Consider the following 19787-nt stretch of genomic DNA (forward strand, 5'->3'; position numbering starts at 1 on the left):
GGGGACCTGAGCTGGCTCCCCACCTATGCCCACCTTGCAGAATGCCCAGCTGGCTGCTGACGCCCGCTCCGCCCGCACCTACCGGGACGAGCTGGACTCCCTGCGGGAGAAGGCGAACCGCGTGGAGCGGCTGGAGATGGAGCTGGTCCGCTGCAAGGAGAAGCTGCACGACGTGGACTTCTACAGGGCCCGCATGGAGGTAGGCGGCGGCCCCGGCTTCCAGGCTGCCACTGAACAGGCCCTCAGAAGCACGGTCAGCCTGGGCTGGCCTGAGGGGACTTGGGAGGGGAGCCAGAGACCACATGGGGGACACCGCCCTGCACCCCAGCCTCCCTGGACTCCTTTGAAGGGCCTCCTTGCGTCCCTCCTGACACTCACACGGGCGTAGGAAGGGAGATGGCTAGTTGACAAGGACACCGGTCCCTTTAGGGGGTTTCCCTTCTCCCATTTCATGCCACGATGATGACCTTCTATTTGTGTGTCCCCCTGCCTCGCTGCCAAGACTTGGCAGTCTCTGGGGTACTTTGCTGGGACTCGGTTTCCTCACCTGTAGAACAGGAGTGACGAGACCACTGAGGTGGGAAGGCTGAGCGGGGAGATCCCTGCGCGGTGACTGGTGGTACAGGTGCCCCGTCCTCCCTCAGTGGGTAGAAGCTGTGCCAGGCCTTCTTTGTTCAATTTAATATGATTTTATATTTCTGACTTTATGTCCATGGCATTGGCCAGGCCAGCGATCCTCCCCTCTCAGCCTCCCAAGTGTTGGGCTACAGGTATTTGCCACTGTGCCAGTCTCAAGTCCTTGCTTTAAATCCTGTGGAGGCTGTGGGGAAAGACAGATGAAGAAGTCAAGGCTGAACAGGGACCTGGACCAGACCCACGCAGGTCCCTGATGGCCCCGTGTTGACAGTGGCTTCCAGGACCTTTTCCGAGGTGGGGGTGTTTTGCTGCTGGTCCCAGCCTCAAAGGTGGTGCCGGATGCGTGGGTGAGCTCGTGCCGCTGAGGAAACCTGAGCCAGGAGAGACCAGGGTGTGGGCACGCGGTTGAGGGGCTCCACGCCCCTCTGAGGCCAGGGCCTTCTGCAGTGGCTGAGCATGGTTCTGAGAGCATCCCTCTCCCGCTGGGCCGTGGGCTTGCTTGGACCCTGGGGCCCTGGGCTGGCAAGGTGGACTGGAGAAGGCTGAGCGCTGTTTGTTCCTCAGTGTCCCCTGAAGGATGAGGGTGAAGGGGTGACTCTCCGTGGTCCTGCTGACAAGGCCTCCTGGATGCTGTTCAGAGGCAGACTGGGCAGGAGCAAGGGGCCAGAGGACAGGCCAGTGCCCGGCCTCTGGAAACGTTGACTGTGCTCCTTCTGAGGCACGACCCCACTGGGGCTTAGGTGTACCTACTGAGAACTCCGTGCCGGGGAGGGTTGGGCAGTGTGATGCCTCAGCTTCCAGACACCTGCCTGCCTCAGCAGCAGGGACCTCGCGTAGCCCCCAGACAGGGCGGGAGTGCAGTGTGGCACCAGGGCTCATGACCTTGCTCTGTCCCGTGAATGTGGTGGGTCCTAGGATGTAGTCTCCATGTTCCTTCCTGGCCTGGTCCAAGCACCCTCGCTCCCCTGAGCCTGCCCTGCCCGCCCCGGGTGCAGAGCATCTCTCCAGATGCTCTGGAGACCCTTCACCCGGAGCCTCTGGACTTCCGGGGGATTTATGTGGGGACCCCTTTCCATTTTCTCAAACTTCCTGCTTCTGTGACAGTAATAGCAGTTTTTTCATACTGATTAATCATTTTCACGATGTAAAGTTACTGTGAGTCGTGTAGCGCTTTTATCATTTTATCATTCGCCGGAGAAGACAGCTTCCAGGGAGACCTTGCTCCCAGGGAGGGGGCGGCACGTGTGGGTTTACGGACACCTGGTGGCCATCCCCAGCTGGTGGACTGGGCCTGGTTGGTGGAGGTCCCTGGAGGGAGTTCTCTTCTCAGATGCCTGTTGTGGCCTTGCCACTCAGGTGGCGGTGAGGACAGCAGCACCGGCTGGCCCTCCTCGAGTACTGTCCTCAGCCCTGGCTCAGGCGGCTTGGAACAGTTCCTGGTCCATCCCGGGCCCTCCTGGGCTTGAAACCTCCGTGTGGGGGAGGCTGGCCTCCTCCTTGCAGTGAAGCTGACTGAGCAGAGTGCACAGTTCTGGAGACGTCAGGCTCCCTGCCCGGGCCAGGGGACCCACAGCCAGGACAGTGTCTGAGTGCTGCACAGAGGAGGCACCTCTGTGACCCAGGGCCCAGAAGGCTTTCCTGGGAAGGCAATGGGGGAAGGGAGGCCTGAGCTGGAGGAATAGCTGGGGACAGCCATGCAGAGGGAGAAGTGGAGCAGCGTGCAGGGAGACACTGGCGTGAGGTCAGTCACGTGGCGCTGGTGTGCTGGGAACACGGTGGGAGATGAGGCAGGAGTGGGTCGTAGCCATGCGGAGCTTGTGCTGCGCCAGCCTTACCAAGTGTCTTGGCACAGAGGGGGGCACGGGAGCCGTCTCAGAAGCCCACTCAGACTGTGTGTGCCCAAGACTACCTGACCCTCCTCCTCTCCTCCCACCACCAGCTCCCCTGGGACAGGCTTCCTGGCTCGTGGGTCGGTCAAATGCTGACGAGTTCTCGGCATTTGGAGCAGCCCCGACCTGCAGGAGGGGTTGGAGAAACGCTGCGGGAGGAGTTCTGTCAGCATTCACTTTGCAGAGCTGGTGGTGGCTGTCCTGCTGTGGAGCCCCGGGCCACAGAGGCCAAGCACAGGAGCACAGACCTCCTTGGGAGCCCCGAGCATTCCGCTCTGTGCTGGACTGGAGCTCACAGACCCCGAGGAAGGTTGTTTTGCCATGAGATCCTGGTGCCATCTGGGCCCATGGAGACTGAGGTGACCCTCTCTGCCCAGCCAGTCTCTCTAGTGCTGAGAAGGCTGGGAGAGAAGGGGCCAGCACTGCCTTAGTGCACAGTGACTTTAACGGGTCTGTGCTTGCATTTCAAGCATATCCAGCTGTATTTAAAAATCCAGATTTTTTTCAGAGTACAATGGTGCACATATCTGAAGAATTCACTCTGAGATTCCTTAAGAATGATTTCTAAGCAAGGTAAAACACAGCACCCTGCAGAAATGTGTCTAGGAATTGAGGCCGACCTGCAGGTATTATAACCATGGATTAGAGAAGGTCCAGGTACAAAGTGTTTTCACGCAGAAAATAAGAGTAAGTGGGTAGAGCGTGGGTGGAGCTATGGTGGTAACAGGCTCAGCAAAGGCAGCCGAACGGTGGTCTTGAAGTCTCGTGTGCACAGAGGTGTATGCGATAGTCATCAGACTTCAGCAGGTTTACATTTTTCATGATAAAACATTGGTGGCCATAGTATGATCCAAGTAAAAGGACAGAAGGGAGGACATTTACCATTTTGGATAAGCTCCTACCTCACCTCAATTTAAGTGGGGAGCATTAAAAACATCAGTCAGTTTAAACCTTCTCTAAGATTTGGCTCTTGATTTCTCAACATGTACGTCAAGATCGACCTTTTCAAAATACCTCTTAGCAAGACCTTGTCTCAGAATAAAAATTCAAAGGGCTGGGGGTGCAGCCCAGTGGTTGGAGTGCTTGCCTGGCATGCACGAGGTCCTGAGTTCAATCTCCAGTAACACACACACACACACACACACATCCACACAAGTTTTATAGTCGGGGTTAGGGGGTAGGAAGGACAGTAGAGTGAAGCAGACAGTATTACCTCATGTACATATATGGGTGACCGATGTGATTCTCCAACATGTACAGTCAGAAAAAATGAGAGATCGCACTCCATTTATATATGACCTATCAAAATGTCTGCATGCATTCTATTGTCATGTACAGCTAATTAGAACAATAATAAAGTCTTTCAGTCTGGGGGGAAGCGAGAGGTTTTGTCTCCAGGATTAGAGCCTGGGTAGGGGAGCAGGACCAGGAGCCTGGTTGTGCATCTCACGTGGCTTTCCACGTGTGTGACACTTCTAGGTACAGTGGGTGACAGGTGGCCCTGGTGGAGCCTGACCCCGAGATCCCCAAAGGGAGGACACGGTGGTGGTACCGGGAGGAGATGAAGGACTGGGCTTGGCCAGGGGTGAGGTTCATTTTGGTTAGAGCAACGTGCAACTCGGATCTGCGTGGTTTGTTTTTAGACTCCTGGCTGCTTTCTTGTGGCCGCCGGTGTAGTTTACGTAGGGTTGAAACTGCACGGGAGGAACAGCGGAGGGCTCCCTGCGGACGGAGGAAGTGTGGGATGTGTACTAGGTGGCCCTAGGCCTCCTTTTGTAAACAGTAATCTGCTCAGGGCCTCCAGGGCCAGGGGGTCACCTCAGAGGGCCACGTGGGAGGAGGGCAGAGGAGAGAGACTTTGCCTGGAAGGCTTTTTTTCTGTATTTTGTGATTGGCTGCACATTTCCACTAAAAGCAAAGGACAAATGCTCAGGTGCCGTGGCGTGACCCAGGCAGAGTGGACTGGGCTTTCCCAGCTCCTGTGTGAACAGACAGGCAGAGCTGGCTTCAAGTAAACAGCCTGAGAGGCAGAGAACCCCCTGGTCACAGTTCTGGCTGCAAACAGCAACTTGCTGGGTGTGGGCAAGTCTCACCACATCTGTGAAAGGGGTGGGTGTGGTCTGGGTGAGTGGAGACACTCCTGCCCTGGCATCCTGGGCACAGAGCAGGTTTGCGATGAGCTTATCCTAGCCAGCCCTCTCTGCAGGGAGCCCCCAAGAGGAGATAAGCAGTGAGGAGGCAGCCGGAAGGATGGGCGGGGCATTGACAAGGCCCAGCAGTTGGAAGCTGAGTTCAGATCCACCCCACAGTGATCACACACGTGCTCCCCACAACCCGAAGCCACACCTCTAAGATATCAGTGGCCCTGCTCAGGATCAGGTGGGCTGGCGAGATCTGCTGTGGGTGTGTCCTCCTGCCCGTCTGGGCCTGGAGATGCGGCCAGCTCTGCCCACTTGCTCCAGGCCTGCCCTGACCCAGGCAACTTGCTCGTCCTGGCCGTGAGGTTCCCACGGCCCTCATAGATGTCTCAGTCCCTTTTAGTGGGAGAAGTCACTCAGGAAATCTCGGCTGGGTGGAGTCTTTCGGCTGGGTCCCTCCCCTGCACCCCAGGACTCACGTCGGGTCGGCCCTGGGAGCCAGAGCTTGGCACGCCCCAGCTCCTTGCCCTTCCCTTCCTGCCGTGTTCTCTCTGGCACTCAGACGCTGTCCAGCACGGGCAGCCCACTCTGCCTCTTCCCACCCGCCTTGGCCCCCAGTGCTCCCCATCCTCTGAGCCCGTATTCCCACCTCCCAGCAAATCCAAACTGGCCAGGCACGTCCCGCTGACCTGCTGCCAGAGTGGCTTTAAGGGCAGCTCAGCAGCACCTCTCCCTGCTCCTGAGAAGGTCCACACGCGCCTCGCCCCACACTCACCTGCTGCTCCAGACAAGTGGGCCCTGGGGTAGCCGGGGCTTTGCATGGAGCCTCCTAGGCCTGCCCACCCTCTCCCTGCTCACTCTTCCAAACTCACAGGGCTCAGGAGTCATAGTCTGGGGCTGACCAGGCGGGTGGGCAAGCTCTGCAGCCTCCTCCACGGTTCCTTTGGAGACCCCCTTCTTAGCTGGCGGCGCTTGTCACCTGGCGTTGTCCTGATATATTTCTTGTCTGACGGCCAACCAGACGTGAGCTCTGGGAAGACAGGGTTGTGCCTTCCTGGCTTTGATTCCTCTGTGCCCAGCATGTTGTCTATTTGGGGGTCACCAAACTAGAGTCCTTAGGCCAATCCAGCTTATACTGCCCTTAAAGCCACTCTACCATCTGATTTTACAAATACAGTTTTATTGGACCCAGCCATACCTATTTGTTGAGTCTGGCTGCTCTCAGTCTCCCCCTGCAGGGTGGAGCAGTTGTGATAGGCTTACTTCTTGCAGACCAGACAGTATCTACTCTCTGGTCCTTTGCAGACCCAGGGTCTGGCCCAGCAGGTGCACAGAAGACTTTCAGAGGAACAGTAATGACCGCACTAGTGGAGCCAGAAGCCGTGGGAAGCCCGCTGTAGCATTGCACGTAGGCCTCACGGTGGCCCCGCAAGATGCAGCAGCCATGATCGGCTCCTCTCCATTTTCTCAGATGAGAAAAAAGCAGCTTAATTAATAACTTGCCCAGCGTCGCAGTTGCTAAGCAGGTGGACTGGGGATCGGAATGTGACCGGCTGCCTCCAGGGCCTTGACCGCTTGCCAGGGAAAGAGCGTGAGCCTCCCGCCTTCACGAGAAGGGGGAGAGAGAGGGTAGGAAAGGGGGCGTAGAGAGCTGCGCACCAGAGGCACCGGGATGAGGGCGCCGGGCTGCCTCTGTAGTCCAGCAGATGGTCCAGCAAGGGCCCAGCCTCACACTGTTCATGTGGGACAGAGGCCTCGTGTCATAAGCAGGGACCCTCCCAGTCCAGGGAACTCACTGAGGACACTGCAGATGCAAGAAGATGCTCCTTTCCAGCTCGGGACTTGCCTCTGTCTCTCCTGGGGAGTTCTGATGAGATCAGCTTGCAGAGGAGCTAAGCAGGATGGACCTGACCTTCAGGTGAAGGGCCAGGCCCGCCACGTGCCTAGGTCCCACCACATTTAAAGCGGGCATGTCCCTGGGAGGGAAGGAAATTTCTGTGGAGGCCAGCTGAGTGGTGACCGGGGCTGTCTCCCTATTCGGGATTCCCACTGGCTTTCTGTTGCCGTGGATACCAGGGGACCCGCACAGCATTGGGGACCCCCATGTTTGCTGGAGGGAAACTGTTTGTCTCTGTGACTCTGCGTCCCCTCTGGTGTTTGGTGTTTGTGATGGGTCAGGAAACCGCCCCCCCCCAGAAAGCTTCTTTCCTTCTGTGGTGCTGGGGGGGAACCCAGGGTGTCACACACGCCAGGCAGGTGCCATTCCACTGAGCTGCACCCCAGCCCTGGAAACAATTTTTGCTTGTTGATGTGGTGGCTGCTCTGTGGGCGATTGCCGGGTTGTGGAGTGACTGACATGGCAGCTGGTGAGAGGTCCCCTGGCCAGAGTGCTGTGCCTGATTGCTGCTCCAAGTCACCACGGCAGATTAGAAGTTGGACTCAAGCCACTTGGGGACAGGCCCTCAGGTCTGGCCTGTGATCTCATAAATACGGCCCCTCAGCTGCTGGCGGGCAGGGTCAGGCCTCTAAACAGCCTCCTGGTTTGGTTATGGTCAGAACCACGGCGGGGTGTGCTGGCTTTGGGGTTGTGTGGGGTCTTCTTGCTCCTTCTTGCTCCTGTGCAGCAGCCCCCGAGAGCCCCCGGCTTGTGGGAACCCGGCAGTGTCTGTCAGACCTGCTCTGAGGTGTGGGAGGGGGCGGGTGGGTCTCTCCGTTGCCTGGTGCTTCGGGGTTGAAACCACCAGGAAGTCATGGCGTGGGAGCAGTGGTTGGGGATCGTTCTGTGTGGTGTGTGCACTGGGTCACCTTCGTCCATCCCGGCTGTTGGAAGTATCCAGGTCCTTCAAAGCCCCACCACGTGCCACCTCCAGTTCCCCTCACTGCATGTGGCGGGCAGGAGGTTTGCAAGCTCACACGAGGCTTGGAGAGCAGAATTCTGCTTGCCCCAGGAGTGCCCAGTCTGGGGAGGAGGACAGGCCAGCCCTGGTGGTTGAGAGCAAGCCCTGGAAACAAGGGGGCTCAGCCCCTGACTCTGCAGGTGGCCAGAGTGCATGCCACAGTGCACTTGGAGGGGCAGCTCCGGCCGGTCCTGCAGCTTCCTCGGGGCCACGGGGCAGCCTGTTCTGTGGCCACTGGGCCCTGAGAGCTGGTGCTGGGGCGTGCCAGGGGGAGACACTGCTGGAACACCGGCCAAGAGGTGGGCAGCAGCCCTCTGGAACTCCTTTGTGCTGGCTCTCGTCCTCCCTATGTCTGGGCCTCTCTTTTCCTCCTGAGCCCCTGAGGTGGAGGCTTGAGCAGTGGAGGAAACAAGGTCTGCAGCCTCTGGGCCAAGGGCAAGCCTCAGCTTCGGTCCTTAGCAGGTTCGTGACTTTGGGCCTGTTCCTTGATTAACCAGTCAGTCCTTCGTCTGTAGGGAAGGACTGTCCCTTGCTCCCTCCCAGTGCTGCTGTGAGGAGCGTGAGGCAGGGCGGTGGCCCTCTGTGGGGGTCGGGCAGAGACGGGTGCTCAGGTGAGTCCAGAGTCTTAACCAACAAGCTTTCCCCGGCTGCTGGGCTTTGATCAAAACCGTGTCGGCTGACCGAAAAGCCAGTGGCTTCTCTCCACCAGGAATATTGGATTCTGGCTCACAAAGGAAAATGAGCGTGTGCTGGAGAAGCCGCGCTCCCAGCCTGCGCCCCTGTTATAATGTACGGAGACCCTGCCCAGCAAGAAGAGCGGACGATCCCAGTGTCGCTGTCTAAGCCGTGGGGCCCTGGGGGGAAATGCAGCCCCCCAGGTTATCAGATGGTGCCAGGAAGGGCCCAGGGGACACGAGAACCCAAGCAGGCAGAGACGAGGTGCAGAATGGCTCCCTCGGGCAGCAGTAGAGAGCCTGGGTCGTGTAGGGCTGCGGGCTCGCAGCCCCTTGGTTTTCTGTGCTGTGACTTAACTCCATTGAAGACCCCCCAGTTCCAGGAAACTGCCAGCCACTTCTGTTTTGCCAAGGGTACGTGTGCAAAATACCCAAATAGCAACTGTGGCTGAATGGAAGCTTGTCTGAAAGGCCATTCTTCCAGGACCCTGATCACAAGGGTGAATGTTGAATTGAGAGGAACCCAGCCCCAAGGAACCCTCTCCCCGTAGACTCTGAGCATCACCCCCCAGAGAGGTCCCAGGTCTGTCAGCAGAGGTTGTCACTGTCCAGGCTCTTAGACCACCCCCGGCCTGAGCTGGACCTTGAGGAAGTGTTGTCAAATTTAAATATTTTCTTTTAACTCCTTGATTTTTTTTTTTCTTAGTGGAGAAGGGCCACTTGTCCTTGCCTCGTGGGAGAGGCGAGGGTGATACACAGAGAAGCCCAGGCTTCCTGCTGCAGGCTGGTCTCTGAGTTGGATGACGGGGTTCAGGGCCCCAGGAGCTTGAGTTAGAGTCCCATGGCCACAACCTGGCGCCCCTGTTTGATGGCGGTGTCTGTGTGTGCTTTTGGTCACCAGGAGCTGCGGGAAGACAACATCATTCTGATTGAAACCAAGGCCATGCTGGAGGAGCAGCTGACGGCTGCCCGGGCCCGCAGCGATAAAGTCCACGAGCTGGAGAAAGAGAACTTGCAGCTAAAGTCCAAACTGCACGACCTGGAGCTGGTATTGCGCCGTGCCCTTTGCTGCTGATTTCGCCACCAGGTTCCCTGCTCCTGCTGTCCCTAGCAACTTAGAACCAGGGAAAGTAGCTTGCTGCGCTCAGTGGGCTCAAGGGGACACTTGGCACCCTTGAGACCGCGGGGACTTGACTTCTGGGTTGCCTTTCATGAGGGTGGATGTGCCTGTGTGTCTTTTGCAGACAGGGCCTTTGCTGGAGTTTCTGCTGTGGCTCTAGCAGTGGCATGTTGGCCTGTCACAGCCTCAGATCTGCTCTAGCGCCACCAGGCTTCCCGTGGCAGCCCCGTGCAGTTCCTCCCTCTGTTCCAGAGCTTTCAATCAGGGACCCTGGGCTCTCTCCACAACCTAGGTAGCAGCTTCAGCTGCTGTTGGGCGGCTGTCACCAGCATAGTGCAGCGTTTGTAGGCAGCTTCGTCATAGAGAGCAAGTGCATGCTGTCCCTGCGCCCCTCGTGCCCAGAGAGAACGGTGGCAGATGGTGTGCCCAGGGAACCTGTCCCCATTCCTCCCTCTTCCTGACCTAGGACCGGGACACAGATAAGAAGCGAATCGAGGAGCTGCTGGAAGAGAACATGGTCCTCGAGATCGCGCAGAAGCAGAGCATGAATGAATCGGCTCACTTGGGGGGAGCTGGAGCAGCTGTCCAAGAACGCAGACTTGTCGGACGGTAGGTGGCGCTGTGGCCTTGGAGCTGGCCCCTGGCTTTGAGTCAGCCGTGGCAGCCCATTCATCCCCCCAAGTAAATATGAGTTCCTTCAAGTGCCATTTGGAGCTGTTTCATTACGGTTCTCCCCAGGGAAAACATGAGGGGTCGGCCGCCAGGATGTCAGGACGTGAAAGACAAATTAAGTGTTGCCAGGTTCTCGGTTTCCCATATGGACACTTGGGAGCTTCCAGATTACAGCACGCTGATACCCTGAGGACATTTTAGGCCTGTCTGCCATGGCTGAACGCCTGGATGGCAGAAGTGTCCCGGTGGTTGCTAATCTGGCTATAAATGTACGCTGGGCATTATTTCCTCTGTTCATTTGCATAATTGGGCAAGATGGATGCAGTCTGTTCTCTGTCTCCCCGGTGGGGATGCTAAGTGGCTGCTGCTCCTGAGACCCAGGTTCTCTGCTGTCTGCCTGGCCACCTCCTCCCCCTGGGCCAGCATGCTGCCCTCTGCTGGCCCCTGGAGACGAGGTGGCTGTGGTGGGAAGGGCGGGGCCCCAGTCAGCACTGGAGCAGGAAGCTTCAGCGCCCAGCAAACAATAAGCCAGTTCCTGTGTTCAAAAATAGCACACATTCACCGTTCCTGTGCACCTGATATCAAAAGTTAATATTTACTTAGCACTTCGCAGAGCGAGGTAGGGCTTTTGACTTCTTTTGTGGGGGCCTTTTAAAATTCTGATAAACATTCGTAAGAATACCGGTAAGGGTAGTGAAAGCAGCCGAATGTTTCTTTGCTGCTTTGAGGGCTCCTGTCACTTCCAAACTTGAAATCAGCTAGTTAAACTGTTCCCATGAGCATTTAGTTCTGGGAGATGCCCTGGGCGGGAGCTGCAGAAGCCCTGCCTCTGAGTCCAAATCGACCTGGAGGATTTGCTGCCCCCTGGTGGAGCTGAGAGGTGGTGCAAGCTGCCTGGAATGGTCTCTGGGTGTATTTCTCCTCCGCCTCCTCTTCCTTCTCTTTTTTTTCTTTTTTTTCTTTTTAAGAGCATTATAGTTATACACATAGTAGTTGAGTTCATGTAATCGAACATTCATGGAATTTATTCCTCTTACTCTCTGCAACCAGGGTGGCTGGCGGGGTCTGAGGCCTTCACCAATAGACTACTCAGTATAGTTTTTGAGTCCTTTAAGGTCGATGACTGATTTATTCTTAGTGACAGTGTTGGCCTGAATGATGGAGTGATGTCAACAAAACCCTGAGTATACCTTTAACTGTGACTTTTGAAACTTTTTTTTTTTTTTAAGGAGACCAGGTCTTGGCCAGGTACAGTAGTGGATGACTGTAATCCCAGCAACTTGGGAGGCTGAGACAGGAGCATCACAAGTTCAAGGCCAGCCTCAGTAACTTAGTGAGATCCTCAGCAACTTAGCAAGACTCTTAGCAAGTCTCAGAAACTGTAAAGGGCTAGGGACATAGCTCAGTGGTAAAGTACCCTGGATTCAATCCCTTCTACCACACAAAAAAAAAGAGAGAGAGAGATAGATATCAGATCTTGCTATGTTGCCCAGGCTGGCCCCAAGCTCTTAGGCTCAAGTGACCCTCCTGCCTCAGCCTCCTGAGTAGTTGGGACTATAGGCACGTGGCACCATGCCTGGCTCAAAATATTTAAGTTTTTTTCTTTTTCCTTTTCCTGATGCTGGGGATTGAGCCTAGGGCCTTGTGCCACTGTGCTGGGGCATGCCCCCCACCCGCCCACTGCAGGCTATTGCTGGTTTGGGTCTTAAGGACATTCTTGCTCTGTCCTTTAGCCTTGGAGAGGATGGCAGTGCACAGAGGGAAACAGACACCTTTTAGTCCTTACAGTTGCCTAAGGGACCCAAACACGCACATCCTGGTGCAGATTGTGAAAGTCCCCACAGCTTCTGGGGCGATGGATAAGGAGCAGGGGCTTGGGGTGGAGATGGCCTTGTTAGCCAGACAGCGCACTAAGACACCACGGGACAGGCAGGGCAGATGAGGGTCAGCAGCCTTGGTCCCTTCCTCGGGGGCGCTCTGCCTGCTGTTTCCCCCCATAAAGCCCTCTGCCTTACCAAAAGTCCTGCACCTGCTCACAGCAGAAGCGGGCCAAGAACTCCCATTCCTGAGTTTTGGAATGGTGTTCCCGTCTACAGCTTGCTTCCCAGATGCTCAAAGGCAGAGTAGACACATAATCTCAGATCTCAGAGCAGTCTGCATAAACTGCTTCACTTTCACTCAGTGCTAGTATGAAATCACTGACCAGGCTCTCAGTGGGCTGGCCAGTGCTGGCTGGCTGCAGGGCACGGCCTTCCACCGTCCTGCCCAGACCGACTGGCTCACCTGGCGCCCTCCTGCTGAGCGGCCCACACCTGCTTCCCTGGGTGCTGTTGTGAGCACGTTGCCGTGGGCTGTCTCCGTGGGCCTGCGGCCTTTGAGTTAGGCAGCCTGGTAAAAGAGCGATTTCTGTAAGTTAGAGTCTTGGTCTGTTTCTTGCCGTCCTGGGGATTGAACCCAGGGCATGCGCGTGCTGGGCGAGCGCTCTGCCACTGGCTCTGCCCCAGCCCAAGTCACGCAGCCTTGAACTTGTGCCTCGGCTCCTCTGCTGCCGGCTGCTTTCTCTCTGAGCCCTGGGTGGCCCCCACGCAGAGCCAGTCGCTCCAGCAGAGGTCCCTAGGTGCCCGGCGGGTGTGGAGGGGCAGGAGGCGGGCCCCTGGCTGGGCCCTGACCCCGCGCCTCAGCCTCCAGGAAGTCGTTCGTGTCGAGCTGAACGAGTGTGCCTCCAGCCGCGTCCTGAAGCTGGAGAAGGAGAACCAGGGCCTGCAGAGCACCATCCAGGGGCTGCGCGACGGTCCCTGGCGCTGGAGGAGAGCAGCCTCAAGTGCGGGGAGCTGGAGAAGGAGAACCACCAACTGGGCAAGAAGGTGAGCTCGCCGGGGACGGGCACAGGGGCCTGGGGCCGGTCGTTACCAAACATCTGACTTGCACTGCAGCCAGTAGCTGGGTGAGCTGCCAGTGGCCTGGGTGAGCACACCAGCTGCTGGCCAGGAGCACTCTTGCTGGTGGCCCCTCTCAGGACCAGTGCCTCTCGGGTCTGGGTACCTCCTGGCCTGCGCCCACTTACCGCAGTGATTTGTCAAGGCTGCAGGGGCCCTGGGAGGGGCTGCCAGCAGGAGAGGCGTCCTGCCCGTGCTGGTTCTTCACCCCCGGGGGGGCAGTTGGCACACTGCTGTGAGAGGGACCCTCCTGGGCCCTGGCTGCAGGCCCCTCCTGTTCTTGGAGGCAGGGCATCTCATCCCCACCGCGTTGCTGCTGCAAGCAGCGTGCCCGCCTCGTAGGAGAGAAGCTGCCTTCCCGTCTCCTGCTGTGTCCTCTGGTGCCGAGTGGAGTGGGGAAGGTGACTGGAGATCCAGGCGGCTGGTGGCTTCTGAGATCCAGCTGGGCCTGGCGCAGGCAGTGTCTCCAGAAGTGGCAGTTCAGAGTTGGCCAGGACAAAAAGGGACCGACCCATGGGCGGATGGCGGCCTCCACTTCAGAAAGCCTGGGGTGTCCTCTGGTCGGCCCTGCGTTGGGGGCGTCACCTCCCCACTGGTCCCAAGGTAGCCCGGGCTCAATTGCTGTTGCGGCCCCTCCTCTCACAGACGAGGGGCAGGGGTATGCCTCCCAGCGTGGCCCCGTCTGCCCGTCTCCTGGGGTGGTTCCCAGGCCTGTCTGTAGCTCCTGGGAGCCACATCTTGGCAGAGTCCCTGGGGTCACCAGGTCCTAGAAGGGAGGACTGGTGTTCCCAGGGGAGAGCTGTCCTTGTCCGTGCCAGAACCCCTCTCCAGTGCCGCTCGGCACCCTGGCCTGGCCAGAGTCTGCTTGCCCAGCGGAGATGGGGGTCTCTGCAGGTGTCTCGCTGACCAGCTTTTGGCCATTGTGCCTGGCCTCAGGCGCTGTGCCTGGGTTTGAGTGCTTCTGCACCAGCAGGAGGTCAGCCCGGCCTGTCACCCTCAACCTGCTCAGTTCCCCGAGTTTCCTTTCTCCAGCCTCACCCAAGCCTCCCTCCTCGCCGTGTGGTAGGTCTCGGCCCTGCTGGCACGTGCCAGCAGGGTCAGTGAGTAGCCCTCAGAGTGAAGCCGAGGCAGCCCAGCCCTCTTGCCCCACCCTGAGCATAGCCAGGCTGCTGGCCCAGGAGGCGACATCGCGGGAACCAGAGTTCCCTGCAGTCACACCTACCTGTACCTCCCGCACCTCTGCGGGTCCTGGGGAAGCTGCCGTCCTGCTCTGCATCTGTCACTTTAGTCCTTGAGCCGAGGAGGGCGAATCCTGGTTCCCTCTGGGGCAGTCACAGGAAGGCAGGGGCCACCCAGCCAGAGGTCTGCAGGGAGGACAGAAGCCCTCGGGGTCCAGGGATGCAGCTGGCTCACACCCCAGCCCGCAGGCTTGTTGGGCGGCTCTGACGTCCTTCAGGACGGACAGGAGTGTGGGGTGCGGCACAGATGGGCGGCCATGGGGGCTGCATGTGCGCAGCAGCCGAGGCAGCGGTGGAAAGGTGACGGCGGGCCTGGCGTTCTTTGGGAGAGAAGGCTCAGCAGGGCGAAGGGTCTGCAGTCACCATGGGCGGGGGCTTGGGGGAGAGTGGCAGGGAGACCTGAACCAGCAGGTGGTGGCACTCAGGGTAGCTCGGGGCAGGGGTGATGGTGTCACCCCAGGCAGTGAGGTCCCAGCCCTGCTTCCTGCTCCCTGGAAGGCCGTGGACTAGTCACTGATCCTTCTGGGCCAGTTTCCTCCTCTGTGAGATAGTGAGTCCTCCTGCCGCCCCCTCAGCCCAGTGGGTGCCAGGCCTTGTGCTGAGTAGGGCAGGCTAGGAAGGGGTGAGGAAAGCGCCCTTGCTTCGGGAAAGGCCCCCAGTGGCGCCACACAGGGCCCGTTTCTGGTTGGCCCTGGCGGGCCCTGGCTGCCCTTGCTGGCCCTGCTGGCCTGGCTGGGGAAGCACACCCACCTGAGGGCCCCAGGTTGGGGGCAGGCCTTGGTGCCCTGATGACTGTGGCGCATGTGCCTCTGCTGGCCCACCTCTCCCTCCCTCTGGGGGACCCATGGCCTGCTTCTTCTGTGGAGGCTGAGATTGTGCACAGGACTAGGAGGCAGAGAGGCCAGGTCACCCCTCACTGAAGAGAAGGGGGACAGACCTGCTTTAGATGGGATCCTGGAGACACCTGGAAGATTGTGCTCCTGTCCACAGAGACCCCAGACTGGACAAGCCCTGTGAGAGCAGCGGCTCTGTCCCTGCTGTCCATGGGTCAGCTAGCGTCCCTGGGCCCTGCCCGCAAGGTTCAGGTTGGACTGTGGCCTGAAGCTCCAGGGTCTCCAAGTCCCCAGGTGGGTCCTCGTGAGGACTGTTGTTTGGGGCCGCGGTCCCCGGCCACAGCATCGCTGAGTCCTGTTGAACACAGGTTCCTCAGGTGCCTCCCAGACGTGCCGAGTCAGAACTGGGGGTAGGCCCAAGGTGGTCCCAACCCCAGCGACCTCCGGGGGTTCAGCCACCATGCACCACACGCCGCGCTTGAGCCTGGGGTACCGCTGCCCAGCTGTCAGCTGCAGGACTTGCCCGTGGCCTCGCGGCAGGGAGGGACTGACCGGCGTCATCCCCGTGGCTGCGGGGTCCACGTCGGCGCCTGTTCCCCAGCACAGGCTTAGCCCAGTCAGACAGGACTTGGCGGGCACTGGTGTCGTGTGCTGTGGAGCGAGGCTCGTCTGGTCGCCATCTAGGAGGTGTGGGCACGCCAGAGTTCCAGCCTGGTGCTGGGGGTGATCAGGTAGTGGGCCAGGCAGGGTGACGTGCGCCAGTCTGGCCTGGGGCAGAGGCAGTGGGACAGGGGAGTGGGCTGAGTGGAAGGTGGACCTGGAGGTGGAGGACCCCTCTGAGCAGCTGGGCACTGTCACCACCAAAGATGGTTGTAGCTCGGGGAGATGGGGGAGGGGAAGTCTGCAGGGTGAAGGGCGGGAGCCCAGGGAGAGCGGACGAAGCCTCGGAAGGAGCAGGAGACCGGGGAGGTTGACAGGTGGTCTCACGGGTGAGGTGGCAGAGCCTGGGAGGTGGACAAGGGCAGGCTCTTGCCTAGTGGCCTTTCTCTGGTGTCCAGGCAGGAGGTGCAGGTTGTGGGCCGAGGTCGGTGGTTGAGGATATACAAGGAGGTTGCTGCAGAGAGATGCCCGGACCTTTCTTTCCCCTTGAGGCCCGTTCAAGTACTCTGTGGGCCAAGATTTAGCCGGGTGCCATGGCGCACACCTGTAATCCCAGAGATTCAGGAGGCTGAGGCAGGAGGAGCGCAGCTTCCAGGCCAGCCTCAGCCACTTAGGCCCTAAGCAACTTAGTGAGACCCAGTCTCAAAATGAAAGGACATGGCTCAGATAGAGCCCCCCTGGATTCAACCCCTTGTGTCTGGGGGTGGGGGAGCTGGGTAAAGCTGACCTTTGCACCGCGTCTTTTGGCCCTGCAGATTGAGAAGTTACAAACTCAGCTGGAGAGAGAAAAACAGAGCAACCAAGACTTGGAGACCCTCAGTGAGGAGCTGATCCGCGAGAAGGAGCAGCTGCAGAGCGACATGGAGGCCCTGAAGGCTGACAAGGCCCGGCAGGTAGGCACTGCGCCATCCTGGCCTCTCCCTCCTGGGCTGCCTACCTGCAAGAGGGCGCCGAGGCCTGGGGTGTTGCTGCAGCGCTCACAGATCCGTGGCTGCTAGTAACTTGGCTTAGCAGAGCTTAAACCAGGGAGTCTCTTCTGCTGGTGGGGGACTGGGGAGGGTTTGGCCTCCCAGGGGACCACCTCTGAAGACGGTTCTGAATGACCTACAGTTGGGGAAGAGGGCTGCTGCTCCTAGCATGCCCTGGGTGGAGGCCAAGGCACCTCCCCAGGACAAAGGATGGCCCAGCTCCAGTGTCCATGTCACGGCCGAGGACTGTGTACAGGGCGCCGCGGTTGTTCTGCGATGCCATCAGCACCGGCCTCTCTTCCGCCTTCACAGCCTTAGCAGTGGCAGCAGAACGTCCTCAGGTCCTTGCCGTAGGAAAGGCACTGTGGCCTTGGGTGTGGGCTGCCTAGGGAACACGTGGGGCATGGGCCACTTCAGAGCCATCGTGCAAGGTTTCTCTGGGTTCTGACCCTGAGGATGAGAAGGACCCAGAAGGCTGAAGACTTGGGGAAAGCACCCAAGAGGGAGGGAACAGCACAGGCGAGGGAGGAAGGAGCTGGGAGCAGAGGAAGGCCTGTGGAGACGCCCAGGGGGGCAAAGCCTGGTCCTGGGGTCCTGCTGGCCATGGCGGAAAGGACGAAGGGAAGTTGCTGAAGCTTCCAGTAAGGGGCAGAGGTGTTGTTGAGGTTTGAAAGCCTCCCTGGCTGCACAGAGTGTATTTCGACTTGAACTTCAGCATTGGTGTCTCTGCCACTTGCCTGGGTCCCTGTTGGGCTTCAGGATTGCTGGGATGGGTCTGGGTGCTCAGTGGAATGGTCACCAAAGGCCTTTGTTTCCTAGGCCCCTGCCCTGAGCCCTCATCCCTGGCATAGATTCAGGCAGCAGCCTGGGACATGTCTCCGTTTTTCCCATAGATTAAGGATCTGGAGCAGGAGAAGGACCACCTCCACCGAACAGTGTGGTCGCTGCGGGAGAGGTCGCAGGTCAGCAGCGAGGCCCGTGGGAAGGAGTGGAGAAGGAGAACAGGGCCCTCCACCAGGCTGTGGCGGAGGCCAGCAGCAAACTCAGCCAGCTAGGGGAGAAGCAGCAGCTGCACAAGGCCCTGGAGCAGACCAAGGAGAAGGGGGAGCGGACGGAGACTCTGGAGAAGGAGCTGCACCGGCTGGAGAAAGAGAATGAGCAGCTGGCCAAGAAGGTGACCTCCCTGCAGACGGCCACCGAGAAGGTCAAGGCCCTGGAGCACCAGAGCCAGGGCCTGGAGCTGGAGAACCGAACGCTGAGGAAGTCTCTGGACACCCTGCAGAATGTATCCGTGCAGCTCGAGGGCCTGGAGCGGGACAACAAGCAGCTGGACGAGGAGAACCTAGAGCTGCGTAAGATGGTGGAGACCATGCGTTTCACCAGCACCAAGATGGCGCAGATCGAGGAGAACCAGCAGCTGGAGCGGGAAAAGGAGGAGCTACGGAAGAACGTGGAGCTTCTCGCTTGGAAGGGGTGGCTGGGCTGGGGCAGGCTGTGAGTGTCATGGGTCAGTCCTGAAGGTGTGCGGCAGGCGTCACCTGCAGAGGTGCCAGGTTCGGGCCAAGGGGGAGACAGCCTGCAGACCGGGTTCCCCTCGCTCTGCATCCTGCTGTGAGACCTGGGGACCCCCATGTGCCCCAGGTCCCTCAGATGGGGAGTGCTGGTGATTTCTGCCCTGGTGGCCGCGCAGGAATGTCGGGAGAGGGAGGGAGACGGGACCTCTCTCTGGTTGGGGAGGGCGAGGGTGGCTGGTCCCCAGCGCCATTGCAGGTGGCTTCTCTTTGGACCAGCAGACTGTCAAAGCACCTTTGGGGCATCCTCTGGGCCAGGTCAGGTGACAGGCTTTGTGAGATGTGTCCCAGTGTGCGCAGAGGGAGCTGTCCTGGCTGTCGGTGTGTCTGTGGGGCTCCCCGCGCCTGCCTCGCCTGCCTGCGCCTGGCTGGCCTGTGCAGCTTCTGGGGCAGGCGTCCTGCGGGGTCCACTCAGCGCCGCCCCTTTCCTGGAGCCCCTGTCACATTCACGCACGGCAGGACCTTCCTGTCAGGAGTCACTTCTGTAGTCTGGGAATTTAGAAATTCACCTGTTTTGCTGAGTTTGCTTTTAAGTGATGGCACTTGGTCCTGGGGGGGTGTTGGGGCAGTGCTGGGGACGCAGCCCAGCGCCCTGCCTGTGAGCTGCCTCTCCAGCCCTCGTGTGGGGCTCTGCGATCGGAAAGCCCGGTGTACTCAGGCCAGTGTTGCCTGTTCACCTCGAAGGGTCTCTTACATTAGTATCAGTATTCCACACACACGAGCCGTGGGAGATCACAAGACGGATTCTGAACTGTCCCTGCTCCGCCTCCCGCTTTGAAGCCTTCTGAACTCCTCCTGTGAGTCCTGAGGAGTAGGGTGTCAGGTTTGCCATGTTTGGAGGCAGAGGAGCTGACTGAACCGAGGAAGCCACCTCGTCTCCATGGCAGAGCAGAGCAGGCTTTTCAGGACTGATCTTCTTGGGTGGCAGAGAGGACACCTCCCACACAGGAGGCTTTTAAAACCTTGCTCAAGACAAAATTTGAGGAATGTTTTCCCATCTAATCTTCCCAACTGTCACTATTAGCAGCTTTTTGCTGCCCCAGCGGGGATCTGATTGACAGGCAAACTGTGGCCCACGCAGGCAGCAGATGAAGCCTTGGGAGTCAGAGGGAGCGCCTGCCCGTGCTGCCTGGAGGAGGTGACCTTTCAGCCAAGCCTCGGGGGACAAGTGGGGTCTGGCTGGGGGACCAGGTGGCGGGATATGTGAGGAAGAGCGTCCTGGTGGGCAGTGGTAGGCAGTGGGGCTCCAGGGACCAAGGGCGGAATCCACTGTCTACGCTGGAAAGGTGGGACACTTGCTGGCACCGTCCTTGGCCTTCGGAAGCCTGTGGCTGCTGTCCCCGTGCTGCGCATGGCTGAACCCTGCCTGCCCAGCACCCTCAGCTCACAGGAGGCACCGAGCGTGGGTCCTTTGAGTGTTGGAACCCACGAGGTCTGAGGGCGCGCTGGTCTTTCTGCTTCCCAGTTTCCACCCAGCGTGGGCAGGTCAACAGCTGCATTGCGTAGGTTGACCCCAAGGGTGCTTAACCACCGAGCCACACCCCCAGCCCTTTTT

At 59.1% G+C, this 19787-nt stretch overlaps 1 protein-coding gene across 6 annotated transcripts in view; it reads left to right on the forward strand.

Moving 5' to 3' along the window:
* Positions 1 to 19787, forward strand: part of CCDC88C (coiled-coil domain containing 88C) — a 153257-nt gene that overhangs the window by 60436 nt on the left and 73034 nt on the right. The window contains exons 10-15 of one of the 6 annotated variants that reach the window (XR_013762219.1): positions 41 to 199; positions 9136 to 9282; positions 9821 to 9963; positions 12708 to 12890; positions 16449 to 16586; positions 17555 to 18128. Coding sequence is in view for 1 of the 6 variants with exons in the window: in XM_079129540.1 (XP_078985666.1) it covers positions 41 to 199; positions 9136 to 9282; positions 9821 to 9967 (453 nt within the window). In the remaining 5 variants the exon portion in view is untranslated. Of the gene's footprint in view, positions 1 to 40; positions 200 to 9135; positions 9283 to 9820; positions 9976 to 12707; positions 12891 to 16448; positions 16587 to 17554; positions 18129 to 19787 lie in introns of those variants that run through there. The other 5 variants (XR_013762221.1, XM_079129540.1, XR_013762220.1 and 2 more) reach the window with 5 other exon arrangements.

The sequence above is a fragment of the Sciurus vulgaris genome (assembly GCF_902686455.1).
Source record: "Sciurus vulgaris genome assembly, chromosome: 2".
Lineage (NCBI taxonomy): Eukaryota > Metazoa > Chordata > Mammalia > Rodentia > Sciuridae > Sciurus > Sciurus vulgaris.